Source organism: Vanellus vanellus (genome assembly GCF_965231255.1).
Source record: "Vanellus vanellus genome assembly, chromosome: 11".
In the NCBI taxonomy this organism is placed as follows: Eukaryota; Metazoa; Chordata; class Aves; order Charadriiformes; family Charadriidae; genus Vanellus; species Vanellus vanellus.
Genome location: NC_138916.1, coordinates 14,307,220 through 14,326,535, shown reverse-complemented (window position 1 = coordinate 14,326,535; position 19,316 = coordinate 14,307,220). Strand labels below are relative to the sequence as shown.

Here is a 19,316-nt window from a genome sequence, read left to right as displayed (position 1 = left end):
AAACCTTGAGGCATGTTGTGTTTCTTCGTGTTCCTGCAGTCTGCAAGTGAAGTCAGCTTCATTAGTTTCATGATGGCACATCAGTGCATGGCTGGTGTTGCCGCTTCCTTCAAGCTACTCCTGGAGCATGATCTGGGCTGCCTTGGTTTGGATAAGCTTGTAAGGATTTGTCAGCCAGATGTGACAAGATTGTCAAGAGGCAAGTAAAGAAGGAGATCTGATATTAATCAGTGCATAGCTTGGAGCCAAACTTTCTCAAATGCAGTGTAGTAACATGTTCTTCTCATTTACTGCTTCTCTTTGTGGCTATAGAACTGCCACTGTCTGAGTTTGACGGTTAAAAGGGATGCCAGCTAATAGTCTTTAATTGTAAGGATACAATTCTAGGTGGGAAAAGATCATACGTTTCTATTTTTAACATCCTTTTGGAAAATGTAGTTCTGTTTACTGCAGTTTGCTGAAAAATATGCAAGCGTTATGTTAGACAAGAGTCTCTGATTCTGTACTTTGGTTTTAAAATAGTGAAATTGTGGCTCAACTCTCAGTGCTGGAGGATTGGGAGGTGGGGAGCCTCACACCACTTCAGGTCATGGTGCAAAGTAGGACCGGCATTATTTTTAACTATTAACAACAGTGCGTGTTGGTTTTCTTTGTTCTAGTGATTAGGACAGTATACACTGAAGAATACCATTCTAGTTTCTCCTTTTGCAGAAAAGGGAAAAAAATACGAACTTTGAAAGAATGTATCATGTATATTTCATTAGATCTATTTACCATTATGTGTATAATGCTAGTAAGTTTTCGTTATGATCAGTATAATTGCACATTTCTGTTTGAATAAAATGGGAGTTTTTAGTAGTTTACAGCTTTGTCAGACTTTTAACAATAGGTGAACATGTAAAAAGTAACTAATGTTACAGAAAATACATTTATGTTATACTTAAGGATTTTTGTTTGATTGATTTTAAAAAGTAATTGTTCTGTTTTATTCTTTGAACTACCGAACCATCTATGACCTATTTAGAACTCTAAAAATAATTGTATCTGTAAACTTACCCAAACCTGCAGGAGGCCTAAATCTTCACAGAAACTGGAAAAATTATTACAAATGTTGGGCCACTTCATGGGCTTTACTATAGCTGAGATGAAATTCTGACTCCTTAGGCTGCAAAAAGGTTTGGCCTTTTGATACCAAATATACTGACTTCCAGCTTCCGTGCCTGTTCATGATACTGTTGAAAAATCTGTTCATCCAACGTTGAGCATGTAATTCCATTTCCAATCAAACAAGACAGTGATTTATTTTCTTTTCGGTAATAGACTTCATTACTATAATATTGAATATGCCTCTGATAAGAACATAAATGTTCTTATTTTATATTACACCTTTTGCTAGATATGTGTGTTTTAAAAACATCTTTTGTATGATTTGGCATTTAATAAAAATTTTCATGCAGATTTAAGCTAAAATTTAGGTATGGAACTTGAATTCATTATTCAAGAAAAAAATCCACCGAATGCAGGGAAGAAAAACTATTGTTTTGGCCCTCTGGGTCATCTCATGCCCATCCTGGCTTCGGTGGTTCAGGAACTCTCACAGTTCCTGTGCACTGGGCAGCCACCAGTTTTTGTCCTAGCAGATGCTACAGCTGAAGTTTTACAGCAAGTGTCATTGTCTTTTTTCTTTTTCGTTTTTATTTCTTACTACTTCATTGCTAATTGCTATCTAAAAAATCTGCTTAGGGGCTGAAATTTCAATATACAGACTCAAAAAAATTATTATTGAGGGAATGCAAAAAAAAAAATTATTCAGGGAATGAGGAAAAGTGGAAATTCCTAACAGACTTCAGTCATTTTGGAATAAAGAACAATGACATTTTCATTCCACACTTTGAAACCATGGTAGGATTGTTTCTTTAACCCCAAACTTTTTACTTCAGATCTCAAATACAGCTGATTAGCAGTGAGAAACGGGTATTTTTTTCATATGAAAGTAGCTGTTTAAACTGATATCTGAAAGCCATTTAGAATTTCCTCACCTGTGTTCAGTAAAAAGGAATACTAGATTTTAAATTGTGAAATTACCAATGGAGCTACACTGTTGCGCAAAATATTGCATAACTGTGGCACCACAGATAGTATCATGGGTATGTGTACAAATACTGTTTGGGTTTAAAATTTATGAATTGCATTAAATGAAATTGTGTAACAATAAATATTTCAGAGTGCTGTTAGTTTTCTTTTATTCTTTAATCTATGTCTTCGTTCTGTACCAGGAAAAAAGGAAAAAATTTAAGCATGCATATTTTATGGCTTTGAGACTTAAGCAGCGGTGTGAGGACCTGAAAAAGTTAAGATTGTCTTTGAAGCATCAACTCACCCACACTGCGCACATATAACATTCTATAAACTAGGTAAAGAGTTAAAGGCATACTTTAATGGGTTTACATATTTTAAAGGGCTTGCAGTTGATTTGTACTAATATTCTTCATTTCTCCGATACTTGTGCATTTGTGTTTATAACACTTATTTCTTGCTAACATAGGGCTTGGAGTTAAATACATAATTAGACTTTAGTTCGTGGATAGATCTGTAGTTTCAGAATATAACGTGGTATGCATAGCATGTCAATATGGGTAAACAGTATGTGTGCAATTTATTTCCTAGATAAAATAGCATCTAGTGCTTTATCATAAGAAATTTCACACCATTTCTATCCAGGGACTTATCCTTACGTCCAAAGCCTGAGCAGTTTTTCTCATCAGCGTGCAGCAATCTGTTACTCATTTTTGAAATGCACTAATAAGAACTTTTCCTGTAAATTTATTAAAAAGGGAAGTAACTTCACTATCTTGTGATAGATACTGCTTAATACTCAGCAAAATGTATGGGTTTCTGACCTACACAGGCTAGGGCAAGTATGCCATGGGAACTGTAGCATTGTAGTCTGTTTCAGGATCAAAAGTAAATAACAACTGTAAGATAATGATAATGTGTCATTTTTCATTTCTCAATTTGTATTTCTTGTTTTCTTTTCCAAACCTAATGGTAAAAGAGGATCTAAATACCTTCCTGAGTTTGACCAAGCTGTCTGTCAGCACACACCTGTTAACAAGTGAGATTAATTGCTGTGGAAGCCAATGTATCTACAAGCATGTTGTTGAACAGCGATGTTATGTTTTACTGTCCAGTGCTTTTTGTTTAAAGAGAAGCAGTCTGAGTGTGTGCGCTCACACACACACACACACACACACACACACATTCTTTTCTCTTTATAATTATTTTGACAGTGCCATTAACAAGAGTTGCCCTAAGGGGCCCTTTAGGGTAAGTGACATGCACGAGGAGTGATTTTCATCCCACAAGTTATGCTGTGATTAAAGTTTGGCCTGGTAGCATGCTGCCTTTCTCAGAAACGGCTCCCCTCTGCTTCCTCGCCCAGCTGCGTTGCTCGAGACTGCCCAGCGCTCCTCTGCCTTAGCTGCGAAAGCTGCCGCTGAGCCCGAATTGGCTGTAGGGTTGGGGCTGTATTTAGTTTAGTCTCTTATCTCATCTCCTCAGTCTCAGGACTGTTCTCGGTTAGAAAAACTTTTTAACAAAGTGGCGACGTGTGGACTTGTGGCCCATAATTCAGTAGCCAGCTAAAACTGTCTTTTAAATCCTCAAGCATGGTTGATTTGACAGGGTGGTGCCATCGTGTTGAAGGTATTACCTAATTTCAATTCCATCTTACTGAGCTTTTTCACTCCCCTCCCCCCTCACTTTTTGACTGTTTTTGAGAATGTTTTAGTCAATTATTACAAGCATAATTTAACATTTTCAGCTCAAGGTGCTCAACTGCACCCACGGGAGAGAGATTTGGTCAAATTCTAGGCCAAAATTTGCTTTGTTCCGCCCCACTGATGGAGAGGGTAATGTGGTAATGCAACTTGCTGCAGGATCTGGGTTGTAAATACTTCGCTTACGTGTATTCTCAGGCTGTGGCTGTTTAAAAGGAGGTCAGGTTTTGGTATCTGACCCCAAATAAACAATATGAATATATACCTAAGGATCCAGATAATTAATGGGATGTATTCTGTGGTCTTATCTAGAAGGTGTATTCAAGTTGTGGCCTTTGTGTTCTTTTAAGAGTCAAAATCATAACATAATTCCCCCACAGAGAAGGCATAAGTGGGAGGCGAGTGGTATCAGCACCAGCCAAAATTTTCAGCACAATAGATGTTAAGTTAAACTCCTAAATCTATGTTTGGCCTCTGAAACAAAAGCTTTTTGTCTGGGTTTTTCAAAGGTTCTTGCACCTCCTGAACTTGGTAGGAGAGTACATGGTTGGTGTGTACAAAAACCAGCCCTGTTATTGAGGAGCAATTGTGGATTTAGGGCCTGGGTTGTGAGTGTACCTTTGTGTTTAGTGGCACTGTAAAAGGCAAGTTGTGGCCTATCTCCATCTTTCCTATCCCTCTCCCAGTTGGTTTCTTCAGCAGGAGGCTTTTTTTGCTAACTTATTTTGCTAATAAGCAGTTTGTCAAATCAATCATCTAGGGCTAGCCTGACTATGTCTGTTAATGGAGAAGGTTGGAGCTATTTGGTCGGTGCCATTTACTCTGTCACTTCCGTGTGCAACTTTTCTCAACTTGATTAAAAGCTCAAAATACACAAGGTATCAGACTGTTTTCCGGATACAACAAACTGTATGGCTTGTTTGCTTCTCTTGAAGGGTGTTTGTTGTTACTTATTATGTTTATTAAATAACTATTACGTGCAGCTGTTACTTTGAAAGAAACAGTTTTTGTGGGATAAGACTGTGGAAATAGCGTGTGCAGCATTCAGTCTGATATAACTAAAAATCTTATAAGGACCTTTTCCTTGTTTTAATACTTTTAGCTAATTATTTATTTTAGTATTTAAGTATTTTTAAACATAGGTATAGAAACAGCAGAACTTGAAACAACCAAATGTACTCGGGTAGGCATAAATGTATGTGAATGGAAATCCCTTTGTTTCAAGGGCTAAGGCTGTCAGCGGCAGGCAGTGTATGTATACTATGGGTGGCATGTAACTCAGCAGTACGGCTTTGATCTCAGCCATAACTGAGAACCTTAAACACGTGACAGAAGAAAACACCACAGTCCTGAGCTGAACATGTGCAAGTTGTAGCATGGGCCAAGTCTACTTTGTGCAGAGTAACTCTCAAATTGGCCTTGCACCTTGTAGGTGCATTTTAGTGCACTGTTGTTTGGTGAGTCTCTCCCTTTTCCCCATTCCCTACGTGTCCTCCCAGCTCTACTTGCAGGCAGTGAAGGGGTTCCGTATTCTGTCCATCCTCCAGGCACCCCGTTTCCTCTTTGAAGTAAGCGTGTGAGGAAGAAGAAAATGGCCCAGAGCCTTTCCTTGAAGATGCTGCGGGGGCCCTCCTAATGTTCTCTACAGGCAGATGGGATTCATAGCCTTGGAATATGTTGAAACTTTCAAGGAACAGTAGAGATATAAGATGCTTAATCTAAACTCTGAGAGATCTAATATCAACACACATTTTACATTTAATTGTTGAGCTATGTCTTCAACAAGTACTTACACCATCTGCAGCAGCTGCTTTCAGTGGTTGTTCAAAGGTTTCAAATGCAGCAGTAGTCAAATGTAACTGGGTGATGAAAAGGGAAGGCTTATTTAAGCTTTGCAACCACAAGAAACCCAGCGGATAACAGTAAAAACAGGAAAGAAAGCAAATTGGACAGGAAGGCAACTTTGCACTATTGTATAGTTGCTGTTTTCTTTACTGTGAAAAATACACATAGATTTGGATTTGGCCTTTGATTTTCCTGTGGACTGCACTTTAAGACATGATAAATGTATGCAGTCCTTTGCTTCCCTTGGAAAACTTCTACAAGGTGCAAGCAAGAAAATATTTCCTAATAACCAGACATATGTCCCATGTTTAATTTTATTTCTGCAAACCAAAAAGGGAGCTTAATTTCTGTGGATTATTCTTAATATGAGAGAAAATTCTTACCTGTACTCTAGGAAGTAAAAAGCTTTCATGTTTTAGCTCATTGGCAGACAAAACCAGTTCTAATGCTTTACAAATTAATCTTCTTTCCCCATTGTAAATCTTGCCTCTTCCTCCACAAGTGTTCTTACAATGGAGCCACTGCAAGTCTATTCTGCAGAAATGGGACACATCCCAGTTCTTTCCTCTAGGATATGTGCTAGGATATGGAGCACATATCTTGGAGGGTTACATATATTCAGTGGGATTACTTTTTCTGGGAAATGAAGGTGAGATGGCCATAAGAGATATGGCTTGTTGCTAGAAGCCCTCAATAAAGGACATGAAAAGCGGTATCTGTTATATCTCATTTAATGAAAGTTTCTCTCACACATTTCATTCATGTCACTCCTGTTTGTTCTCCAAACTTGCATTTCAACTGATGGGAATTTCTAAACCCTGCTTGTAAAAGATGGTCCTGTAACATGGGATCAATGACACCATTTTGTCAGTAATCCACACCACAGAGCAGCAAAGCTCTTTGTGGGACGGCAGGAGCTTCAAAAAATGCAGTTTCTAAAGGGAGGGGTAGCTTTGTGCAAAGAAGACAAGGGCTTTTCTTCAATGCCAGAAAGAAGTGAGGGTGCTGACCTGTGCATTACTGACGCTAAATACTACCAGGGTGCTCCAGGACTTGCTCTTGCATTTGACTGGTGTCTGCACTTGCAGCTCTCACTGCCTGCAGAGAGCCAGACCGGCTTTTTAGCATGAGTGGAGATCTCTAACTCCATCCTGACAGGGTCTTCAATATTTACTTACTTTTTAATTTATTTCCCAAGCCAAAGTGCTGTCAAAACAGAACCCACTTATCACTGAATGAGATTTGATACAGTTGTACTGCCCTTCTTCTCTTGCTGCATTGTTTTAAACCTGCTGTTCGTATGTTGCAAGTGAGCATAGGTCCCAAAAGACATCAGGAGAGCATAGATGAGCTCAAACTTGCTTTATGAAACGAAGCCTGATTATATACCCGGAGTCAGAATGAACTTGTCCCATTAGCTTGTACTTTTCTTTAGCTGTGAAGGCTGCAAGTGGGTTGCAAAGAAACGTTCAGTAACATTTGAAGCATAATCAAAGCCTCATCAATATCTGGCAACAAAGATGTCAGCAGTCGTGACTTTCGGGCAACAGATGTTAAGATTTCTTTTTCAGTGATTAGTAGTTGGATGTTTTTCAGTGGACAGTTTAATAGTTCATCTGTTTCTTTTGTAATGAAGAATCATTTATATTAAAAATCTGACTTTCAAATTCCTACAGTCATGCTGGTAAAACCACAGAAAATTTTGATCAGAATTTTCAACTCTATTTTTTTTTAAAAAAAAAAGAAAGTGTTGCTGATAATGGGTTTGGAAAGATCCATTTGTGAGGGAGAGAGTGACAGGAAAGCAATAACAAGATCCTTGAGGACAGCATAAGATTTATTTTTTTAAAGACATCTGCCTTACATTTCTGGAAAATGAAACTAAATAATAGACCTGAATGAAAGGATTGCACTTAAAAAAAATTTCCACTTTAATTTCCATCTACATTTCCAATCCTTTAATTACAATTTTGAAGCTTTACATGTAGGCAATATAGAAAGTTATTCCTTTGTTCTGTAGAATGAAATTGTGTGTACATTCCACTTGTTGGGAAAATAAAGCTCATTAAAAGACTTGATATAATTACAGTACCTTAGAATAGGCATATTAAGGATAGTAGGATTAACAGGCAAAAGACGAACATATTAATCTCATGAAGTTTTGCTAAGTTTCTCTTCATTAACTTCTGATATAAGTTAATTTGGGAGATAATGAAAGTGCATCTTTTAAAAGTGCCTTTTTAAGTTGAACAGTGAATGAAGAGTTTAAATTGCGACTCACTGGTTATTTTTAAAGTTAATTTTGCCATGTGATATATTTTCTGTTACTATATTAACACAAATGTTGCTAGAAAGGTTTTAGGAGACACTGTCTCTAACAAGCACAAAGAAAGGCAAATGCTACCAACCTGAAAATCACACTTGTTTTTCTGTTAGCACTATACTAGCTAACTACATCTAAGACTGAGGTCCAGAAGCAGGAATCTATTGACTTGAGAGTGGATCAATTCCATATTTAGAATAGAAGGGGAACTCTACTCCCTTTCTAATAGCCGCTTTCACATGTATAAAATAAAATGTCCTCCTTTTACTTTTTCCGGTTTTTGCATGTGAAGCCTTCTACACATACACAGGAAGACTAAATACATGTACAATACAGGAAAGATCTTACACAAAGTTATGAATTGCAAAATTTTGTGCAGTATATCTTTCTTGTGTAAGTACACAAATTAAGAAAAAATAATAGTTTTAAAGGTCAGTGGTTTGTGGAACATGTCCAAAGGAAAAGGAATGAAGAAAAGTTTTGAAATCTCAATTAACTTATCATCATGACAGCTTTTTTCATTGTGCATATTTCTGTTAGTTCTTGCAGAAAAAGGAAGTACTCTCTTGTAATTTTGTCTGGAGGGACTGCAAAAGATGCATTCATGGAATGCACTGTAACTTACCAAACCTAGCAGGGTCACCTATGGAAGACTGTGCCAGTCATAGAATACTACAGAACGTACAGAGGTAGAAGACTTGAACTGCGTTATTGTTTGATATCTTGTGATAGAAATGAATCATCAGCCAACTGCGCCTTTTTTTCCAAACCTTCCATAAGAAACTTACGTCTTTTTATTGTTATATGAAAGTATTTTAGCATCTAAGTGAAAATATATCCTCCATTAAAGTGAGGCAATTCACATTGTGTAGGATATTGATGTGTATTTTATGACTTTATGGGGAGCACATAGCTTTTCTCAGGAATTCAGTATTTTGCAATGGCTCCTTTAAGATTAAAGACAAAGTGATTCAGAGATTTCAATAACCCTGTTGCCACTTGTTCCAGTCCTTCAAATAAAGATGAATCTCAGCATCAAGGCACTGCAGTTTGGAGGTGTGTGTGTAAGCTAACTCCTTGATAAGCCTGCTACTGAAATTTTTAAATCTCAGTCCAAATCCAGTCATGTAAAGCACTAGGCGTCTAAATGTCCCACATGTGCTTGTTTGTAGTAGACCGTTGTATATAGTGTCCTCTTCTGTCCCAAGTCATTCACTTCAAGCCTAAAGAAATGCCCATTGCAAACCCCAGTGAAATTACTTTTCTCTTGTGTCCTTTTAGTTTGAAACGTTTCCTGCATCCATCTTTCTTAGCCTGATTGTCCAAAAACTTATTTCTTTGTATGTTTTCCAAAAGTGCCAATGTGGGGATGCCTGCCTTGAAAAGACGTTACTTTTTTCTTCAAGTCTTGTCTTGCTTTTCTAAGGATATTAATAAGTAGTGGAAGTCCTCATTTTGCATAAGACCCTAGGAGCAGGAGTGGCAGCCAGTAGTGGACATAACTTTGCCTTATTTTGTATTTGCCTCTCTGTGCTTTAAAATGTAAAACATTTTGTTTTAAAAACAGAAAAATGCAGACATGTTACAATTGCATAATCTAACTTTTGGTTTGTATTCCTGTGCAGACTTTCTGCACGTTAATTTCTTTACTTAATAAATATTCCATTTACACAGAAACTATTCTCACTATCAGATCTAAGCAATCCAGAATCCTACAAATGCAATCCCTATGGAGCTTTAACAAGGACCTCAAAGTTGTCTGTCTGCCTTCTGCAGCAGATGAGCACATACGGAAGAAAGCATATATTCCAGGAAGCAAGTTCATATTGCCCTGTTGATTAGGAATATCTGAATAGTAATTTGATTTGCATTATAGATGACCTCAGTGAGAATAAAGCGATGCACAAATTGAACTGTGCAACTGGTTGCTATCTGTTTGTGTGCTCTATTTTGCCTTTTGTCTTTCAAACTTTTCCCTTACAAAATGTGACTGCGTCGTGGTTTGGGCTATAGTCTTTAAGGAGTTGGGGTACTTTTTGCTGAGCTTTGTTACTGAGAAGCGTTAGTGAGCTCCTGTATCTTTGACAGGATACGTATAGTCGATGTGGATACTGCTGTATGTAAGGGATGGCATCTATGCAGAGCTAACGCATTGCTCATTAGAGCTTCCTATATTGCAGTATGGAGTTCCAGCAAAACTTCAAGAGAGTGGGACTTTCAGCTGTATGTCTTTGTTGTCAAACCTTCCTGAAAATAGTGATCTTACATGAAGATTATAGCTTACGTGAATGCACAAGAAGACTTTATTATTGTTATGAAGGTGCTTCATCATAAGTAAATCCACTGAAGTGTTGCTACGTATGTCATTAGAATATTATGGAAGCAAAATATTTAGTGTTCTAGCTGGTGACCAATTCTCTTTAAAGTAGAGTTAGTCTTGCATAACTCGGGGTTTGCCTGGGTTACTTAAATTGCACATTGATAGGTATATGCTGGTATGTTAACTCTGTCTTCATGTGGATTTTATGAGTGTATTTATATGTATAATCTGCACATTCTAGATGGTGCTTATATTACCTGTCATTCTTTCTACTGATTTCCAGGCTATCCGATGCACTTTTGTGAACTGTAGTTGTCAGTGTTTCAAACCTGGGAAAATAAATCAGCGACAATGTGACCAATGCCGGCATGGATGGGTAGCACATGGTAATATTTGTTCTTACAATCTATATAAAACCTTCTAGGATCCTCCTTGCTATAGCATGCTTTTTGCGTCACCCCTCACACCTCCTCCCCCACTATTAGTTACATTCAATTTTATATATCTCTTGTGACTCAAGTTTATTTACATTTTGTGTCTTTATTTTTAGCCCTGAGCAAATTAAGGATTCCCAACCTCTACCCATCAAGCCAGGTAGAAATAGTTCAATCCAATGTTGTCTTTGATATCAGTAGCCTCATGTTGTATGGAACACAAGCCATTCCTGTGCGCCTCAAAATTCTGCTAGACCGGCTTTTCAGTGTTCTGAAGCAGGAAGAGGTGATACAGATTCTCCATGCTCTGGATTGGACACTACAGGATTATATACGTGGATATGTGCTACAGGTATTTAGGGGGGCATTTTTAATATAAATATGATAGCTAAGTAATATTTCATAACATTTTCTAGCTTAATATTATCAGCAGTTCAGAATGTGTTAACAGTGAGCTACATCTGAAAGGCAGTAATAGACTTGTACAAGCTTAGCTCTAGAAAAGAAAGGGTGGATTTTTAGTCATTGCTCTTTTTAGTCAGACTTAACTGAAATCTTCCTATTTTGCTCAAATCTATCAACAAAGATAAGCCAAGATATAAAGAAAAAGTTACTGGGAATGTTTGGGTTTTTTTTTTTAAAAAAAGGTTTCAGAATTTTCTCTAGTATTATTTAAACAGTAAGATTACTTTTATACAGCAGAATAATACATTGACAAATAAACTTGCCGTTATTTTAAACACCAGGGACAATATTCATCTCTGGTGTAGTGCTACTGACCTTACTGGAGCTACATCAAGGATGAATTTGGCCCTGTGTGCTTACCCTGATGTTAGTCCTTGCTACTGTGGAAGTTACCTTTTATGTAAAGTAACATTATGATCTTACATTATGACATGAATCAATATTTAATGGTCTTGATAATCTTGCTTTTTAGTGTTAGGATTAAAAATATGGAATCAATTACCTTGAGCCTCTACCACATGAAAAATTTATAATGTTACGTTCTTCATCATCTTAGAAACTCTTACATGCACTGTGAAAAATCTCAGTAGGCCATCAAATACATGTTCTGTGATAAAATATTTATTGTAGTTATTGGGAAAAGTTAGGCATAGCTAGAGTTTGAAAGAACTCCAACACTCTAGTGTAATTACAGCTGTGCTCTGTGAACACTGGCAATAGATCAATACAGGTTCATTTGTTCTCTGATCTTAGTTGCTTGGAAGATTATTAAACTTGCAATGAAAGAATACTTGACTTAAATGAGGAGCTAAATTTTGGTCTGATTGCTCCATCTCTGCTGTCTGTACTTACATGATACTAACTGTTGTTCAAATGACGTGTCTTAATTTTTGTGGAAAAAAAATAGTTTATTGGAAAGTATTACTGTCAGTTCAGTAAGAAATAATATCACCAATGTGGTAAAATTTGGAAGAAAGTATCACAGAATTGGCATTAATGTCTCATTAAACAGAATGATTTTATCATTTTGCTAGAGAAGAATTTGTAGACTTGAAAAAATGAGAGATTCGGGGGGGGGGGGGTGTTGTTTGCCTTAACTAATGTCTTACTCATTTAAATATTTTTGGGTTTAGGATGCTTCAGGAAAGGTGCTGGATCACTGGAGTATAATGACCACTGAAGAAGAACTGGCTACTTTGCAGCAGTTTCTTCGTTTTGGAGAAACTAAATCCATTGTAGAGTTAATGGCGATTCAAGAGAAAGAAGGGCAATCAATTATAATACCACCACCAACTGCCAATTTGGATATTAGGGCATTCATTGAAAGCTGCAATCAACACAGTCCTAATTTTTCTGCTTCCTTGGACAAAATGAGTCCCACCAACATTCATCCCTTTGAGAATATTGTAAATAACATGGCTTTTATGCTGCCATTTCAGTTTTTCAGTCCAGTGCCTCCACCTTTGATAGGTTCACCACCAGAAAGACATTTGATTGAGCAAGGTCAAGACCATAGCAATGAAACTAAGCAAGATGTTCAGATACCATTTTCTGAAAGCAGCTTCTTAACTTCTAGTTCTGCACCATTTCAAGTTGAAAATGAGAGGAGCATAAATGGTCCAGATGTCATCACTAAAACAGAAGATGATGCCCTTTTAAGTGATTCCAGTTCACATAATACAGCAGCAAAGCTTGAAATGACAGCACTGTCTCCAGAAAACAAAATGAAATCTGTTGAAAAAAATGGTGCTGGGCCAAGGAAAGGGCGTGTTTTCTGCACTGCATGTGAAAAGACATTTTATGACAAAGGTACTTTGAAAATACATTACAACGCTGTTCATCTGAAGATAAAGCACAAATGTACAATTGAGGGCTGCAATATGGTATTTAGCTCTTTGCGTAGTCGAAATCGTCATAGTGCAAATCCTAACCCCAGACTCCATATGCCAATGAATAGAAATAACAGGGATAAAGATCTAAGAAATGGTTTGACCATTGCTGGACCTGGAGATAGTAAAAGGACAGAATTTACAATTTTAACTCCAGATAGCAGAACTATTACCAGCTATGCCAGCTCTTGTACAGATTCAAAGGGTCAGGCTGGATTTCCCAGTATTGGACAGAATGGTGTCCTCTTTCCAAACCTGAAGACAGTACAGCCTGTTCTTCCTTTTTATCGTAGTCCAGTCACACCAGCTGAGCTTGCTAATACTCCAGGTACTCTTCCTTCTCTGCCTCTTGTTTCTTCCTCAATACCAGAGCAGCTTGTTTCAAATGAATTGCCATTTGACATGCTACCCAAGAAGAAATCTCGTAAATCAAGTATGCCTATTAAGATAGAGAAAGAAGCTGTTGAGACACCTAATGAAAGTAGTGATGTTGCCAGTTCTGAAGACGATACGCGTCTGCAAGGGGTAAGCGATGGAGAGCTTGAGACCTGTGAGCATAAGATAGAGAAGCAGGTGACCGACAGGGTGGAAAAGCACCCCCATTCAGGTAATTCATGGAAATCTGTCTCTGGGGTAGAGGGCCCAAAGTATTTTGAATCTGTCTTTGCGCCAAATAACAAATACATCAAGGATATCTCTGAGAATGAATTACATCACTGTGAGAAAGAGGTTAAACCAGAAGAAAACCAACCATTAAAAATAGTTTCCCATGAGATTATATATGAAGATCCAAAACACCACCACAATGATGTTATAAAACCAATGACTGAACCCCCAATGTATATTAAAGAGCAGTCAAAGCGCAGGATTCCTAAAAATGACTGCCCTGAATTGCAACACCACTTGCTGACCGGGGGCTTTTTCAGCACTTTGTCAAACAGGGGTGCTGCCATTCCTTGTTTTGAAGACTCTAAAGATATGGATCATGTCAGTCAACATGCACTAGGGATTCAGAAGGAAGAAAGCCGCTTTCATTGTGACATCTGTAAGAAGACTTTTAAAAACCCTTACAGTGTAAAAATGCATTTTAAAAATGTACATCTCAAAGAAATGCATATTTGCACAGTTGAGGGCTGTAATGCTGCTTTCCCTTCTCGTAGAAGTCGAGACAGGTAAGAAAATTACAAACAAAATTGTATTTATTTTACCATCACAATGGAGCCTAATTTGAAATTGAAATGAGTGTTTGAGGAATGGAGCCTGCAAAGATTTTCTGTGTATCCTCGTATAACAGGTATGATAACTTATCAGAACATTCATGAAATGAAAATCCATTGAAAGAAACAGTTCCTTTCCACTAGACTACGAGGTATTAAATAAAGCCATGAAAATTTCATAACTGATAAAGACTGAAATAGTTGAAAGAATACTTTATAACATAAAGGGAAAGCCACAAGGGTATGAATTCAGCAATTTTCCAGTAGATGCATGCGTGGACTTACATGTTTAATATGTACTTTCATGTGTATTTTAATGTATACAGTGTTCTTTAATGAAAAAGCAATGAGATCATTTCAGGAAATCTTCACTTACCCTTGTCCTTGCTTTACTCAAGGATTTTGAACAGACTGGTGGGAAAAAGCCCATAAGAAATGCAAGATTACTCTATGTCAGTACAAAATTAGCATTAAGCAGCTCTAGTTGAAGTAACATTATCTGGTGTGTATCCACATCGGTAGTGCTTTTATGTGAGATTACATACTAATTCCTAAACTATATCATGAGCTTGATTCAGTTTACTGTTAGCTGCAGTATTGTGTTGCTGCAAATCGTTTTATTTCAGCCTAGTATGCAAATAGGCTGAGAAACAAGAAATGAAGTTTTATTGTTGACCATCAGTTATGTATGTGAATTGCTAAGTGATACAGATAGCAAAACTGTTAAAGTGGGACTAAGTGTTGTTACGTTTTCTAACTTTCCTGTAATAGTGTTACAGCAGCTTTTGGCTGCAGGAAGCGTGCCTGGATAGTAGTTCAGAGTGACACAAGGTTTAGATTGTCTGTAATCTGTTAGGAGTACTGGAGCCAGCTGATGCAGTCCAGAGGGAGGCTGAGCCAGTCTCTGAGGACTGGCCGCTGCATCTGAGATGCACAGATTCATCTGCTGCTGGCAGGGCTTCATACCCTCATCTGCTGCCTGCATCTTCCCAGATGTGAATTCCTCTCCACTGTAATTGTGATATGGGCCACAGGAAAGAAGGCCAGTAGTAAGATTTGCGTTCACATGCCACGAATTCCTTCCCACACCAATATATTCAGTTAAGTTTTAACATAGGTGCTTTTGGAAGTTGTTTTTTTTTGTTTGTTTGTTTTTTTTTTTTTTAAAAAAAAGCCAGCTCACAAGAAAGTTCAAAAGCTTTGTGCAAAACAGTAGTTATTTGGAACAACTTTGCAAAAGTTTCTAGACTTCAACGTAGAATGCTGTGACTGCAAGTGCAAAATATTTCTGTGCCCTTTTGAACAGTTCGTGGTTTGGATTAAACCATGATAGCAAGGCGAAAAATTGATGTTTTCCCTGTCTTGCAATAAACTGAATCTTCTAGCCAGATCCTAGAAGTTCCCAGTGAGCTGACTGATAGTATTCAATGAGAAGCAGTGATTTCATATCACTTTGATATGGTGGTTTTAAACTGAATCCAAAAATGCCCATTTGAAAACTGCAAGTTGCATAAAATGCAATATTCCTTTCTTCAAGGAAAATCCTGTCAAGGAAAAGCTCTGTACTGCTGTGTACAGCTGCATCCTGGCACATGGTTACACTAGTTGAGATCATCTGTATTTTTTGCAGACTCAGGTGTCACTCCTTTCCTGCTTTGTCCATTGGGAAAGAATATTTTCTCTCCCTCCGTCCCACCGAGTCCATTCTCTGATCTCGGTTCAGTATACAGGTCTTTAGTCTGTCACCCAACTCTTTTAGGCCCAGCACTAGATCTAGTGGAGCAGACAGCTGTCCACAGCGCAGGGGAGAATCTGAAACATTGATTTCTGTAGAGTTATTTCTGATATATGCCAGTGTAAGCAAGTTCAGATACCCAGTCACATGTGTAAATCATCCATGTGCACTCCCAATGTGCCAGTTGGTCAAGTTAGAAGTATACAGTTCATGCATGCTACTAAATATTGATTTATTTTTTTTTTTGTTAATGATCATTATGAAGCAGCTGTTAAGTGAGGCAAAACACTTTCTTGCTAAGCTTGTCTTTGTTCTTCTAGACATAGTTCAAACCTAAATCTTCATCATAAGCTTCTGACTAAAGATACACTGGAATTCAACAACCATTTCAATGCAGCATACCTCTTGAAAGACATGGCTAAGGAGTTTTGTCAAGATGTCTCTTTAAAACAACATGTTGAACATACTTCTGTAATCTTCAAAGGAATGAACAGAACAGGCAGCTTGGTTTTTCCAATGAGCAAAATTAGAGAACCCTGTTCTGAGAGTTATGGATACGATCCATTGAATGATGGAGCTGTTCTGGATCTAAGCACTACTTCCAGCATTAAATCTGAGAGCAGTGCTCATTCTTCTTGGGATTCTGACGGAGGAAGTGAAATATGCACCATGCCCTTGGACGATAGTGATGAAAGCTGTGAAGGACCCAGCCTAATGCCCAATGATGAACTCTACCAAGACTGTACTTTAATTGAGAAAGCTAATCAAAACTTTACAAATTTACCTTCCAGTTTGCCAATAACTTGTCATATATGTCAAAAAACTTACAGTAATAAAGGAACTTTCAGGGCTCATTACAAAACTGTGCATCTCCGCCAGCTCCACAAATGTAAAGTCCCAGGTTGCAACACAATGTTTTCATCTGTTCGCAGTCGGAACAGGCACAGTCAAAACCCTAATCTGCACAAAAGTCTGGCTGGGTCACCAACTAGCCTACAGTAAGATCATGCTGATCTTAATTTATTTCTGCTAAGAATTAATCATTTCAATTAAGGAATGTGTTAACATTAGTTTTATTTAAACTCATTTGACTTCCAGCCCACTCAACAACCACGGTCAAATTTTCCCCAGCGTGCGCTCTCCAGCAGTTTCATTTAGCAAAGCTTGGTGCTGTAGTTCTTGTGCAATTGTTTGGTTTGATGTTAAATAGCTAAAGCTTCTGTAAGGAAAAGAAAGCAACTTAGAAATGGGGGAAATATGGAGACATTAACTAAAGTATTTCTGATACCTATGAAGTATTACTTGCTGACAATAGGAGCCTCAAATGAGAACCATCATCCTTTGTGTTTACATGTTAAATGGGTTGTTGTGTTGTGTAAGAAATGAGTAACGATTGGGGTGAGTTTCCTCTGGTTGGATTGAGTTTTGGGGCTCCCATTTTGTTCCTGAGACCATCGTCTGAAGATGACTTGCAGTATTAGTTGAATGTGGTATTTTCAGTTTACTATATCCCCAAATCCAAAAGATAAAATACAAATTTGGGCAGACTTTGCGTACAGACCAAATCTTCTGAAAATCCTCCAGTCCTTACTCTTTAAGTTGGCATTTTGCTTGAATAAAGATTGCAGTATTTCAGCTGCCTTAGAGTTTAATACCATTTGCTTTCCAAAAGCGGGGGCTACCTAACTTGGCAGGTTTGCCTGAATAATTTTGAGACATTCTGATAAATTGTAGTGATAGAAAGAATGAATAGGTTAAGCTAAAATTTCCAAATCACAGGAAATGCATCCATAAAATAGGGGGGAAAAGTAAACCCTTTAATTTAAAATGCACTTTTTGAGTTCCACTTTCAGGAAGAGAAAAGTTTTTGTTAAAAATAGGAAAAAAAAAAAATAAATAAAAAAAAGGAGAAAAAAACCTCAACCAAATTTCCAAACTGCTTAAGAGTTTGAAGATGCCATTCTAAGCCTTCGAGAGGCAGAGATAAAATAAATGCAGTAGGTATCTTTCATGATTCAGCAGTTATTTTTTCTCTTACCAGTGGGGTGATCTTTGTAACAATAGAAGAATGCTTATTCTCATTCACACTTTTTTTTTTTATGAGAACATTGTTCAATATCTGTTAAAATGTTTAATATCTTTGTACTTGTCCCTGTAATTAACAGTATTCTGCATTATGTTCTATGCACTTAAGAAGACTGGTCTTGCATTGTATTTAAAAAACACTTTAATATTTAATTTGTAATCACATCATACAAATTCTCTGTGTGTACTTGTGGTGCATCTTCTTTGACTGAGTCATTTCCAAAAAGAAAAAGAAATAAGAAAGCAAGTCTTACAGTACCTTTTTTTCTTTACTTTAATTCACCAGTTGAAATCTGTTGATCAATTCTAGTATGCAAGCATGATATTGACAGCACAATCTGTACATATTATACCAAAGCGCTTACAGTATTTGTGATTTCTAGAATTAGTCTAGTTTTCCAGTATAACTGGATATTAGTCTTTATTCATTTTTTGTGACTGAATAAAAATAGACTGAATTTCTGGATTTCATATGTATGTAGAAAGAATAGTACAATGCTATTGCCATATGTCTTGATGTTTAACTTATTCTAAAAAATACTATGGTATTGTAACCATTTCATATTGTATAAAAGAAACAAAAGTGGACTGAATATTTCACTAATTCTTTTGAAAACTGGTTTGTGTGTGAGTATGGGTTATGCAAGAGAAAAACATGACACAGTTGTAAATGTTTGTGCTCACTAGAAATGGTTTCCATGCATTGTGTAAAGTAATCTTCTATTTTTTTAATTTACAGTAGGTTTATGTGATATTTAAAATAATCCATTCGTGCTTGAAGCTGTCAGGAAAAAAAATATTAGCCTGCGGAAAGTTGTGCCATTGCTTTGAGTTTTTGTGTTTTGGGGGAGGTTGGTGTTCTGGGGGTTTTGGGGGGAGTTGGGTGTTGTTTGTTTATTTTTTTTTTTTTTAAATGGGAACTCATATTGGTGGAGATGATGGTTTGAAAGCTAAGGGCACAATCATAGGAGTCACAATTGCTCCTTGCTCCCAGCCTTTTGATAGTATAAGCCAATGATTTGTTATCCAGCTATTTCAAGCTCTTCTTTTTTTTTATATATGTATATATAAACCTATTTGTTTAATCATAAATGGTGTTTTTATGAAACAGTGTGATGTAAACTAATGCTGTAATGCCCATTAATTTAGCTTTCACTGTGTCCAAAAAGGAAACACATTTGTATACCCTAATAATTTTGTATGTGTTAATAAAAACAAATAATA

At 37.1% G+C, this 19,316-nt stretch overlaps 1 protein-coding gene across 1 annotated transcript; it reads left to right on the top strand.

Moving 5' to 3' along the window:
- Positions 1-259: 259 nt before the first annotated feature.
- Positions 260-17,009, top strand: BNC1 (basonuclin zinc finger protein 1; the record flags this gene model as incomplete). Its single annotated transcript, XM_082489096.1, is given in 6 exon segments — positions 260-323; positions 326-336; positions 10,551-10,653; positions 10,818-11,053; positions 12,300-14,227; positions 16,328-17,009. Coding segments are annotated over 6 exon segments (3,024 nt in total).
- Positions 17,010-19,316: the final 2,307 nt, after the last annotated feature.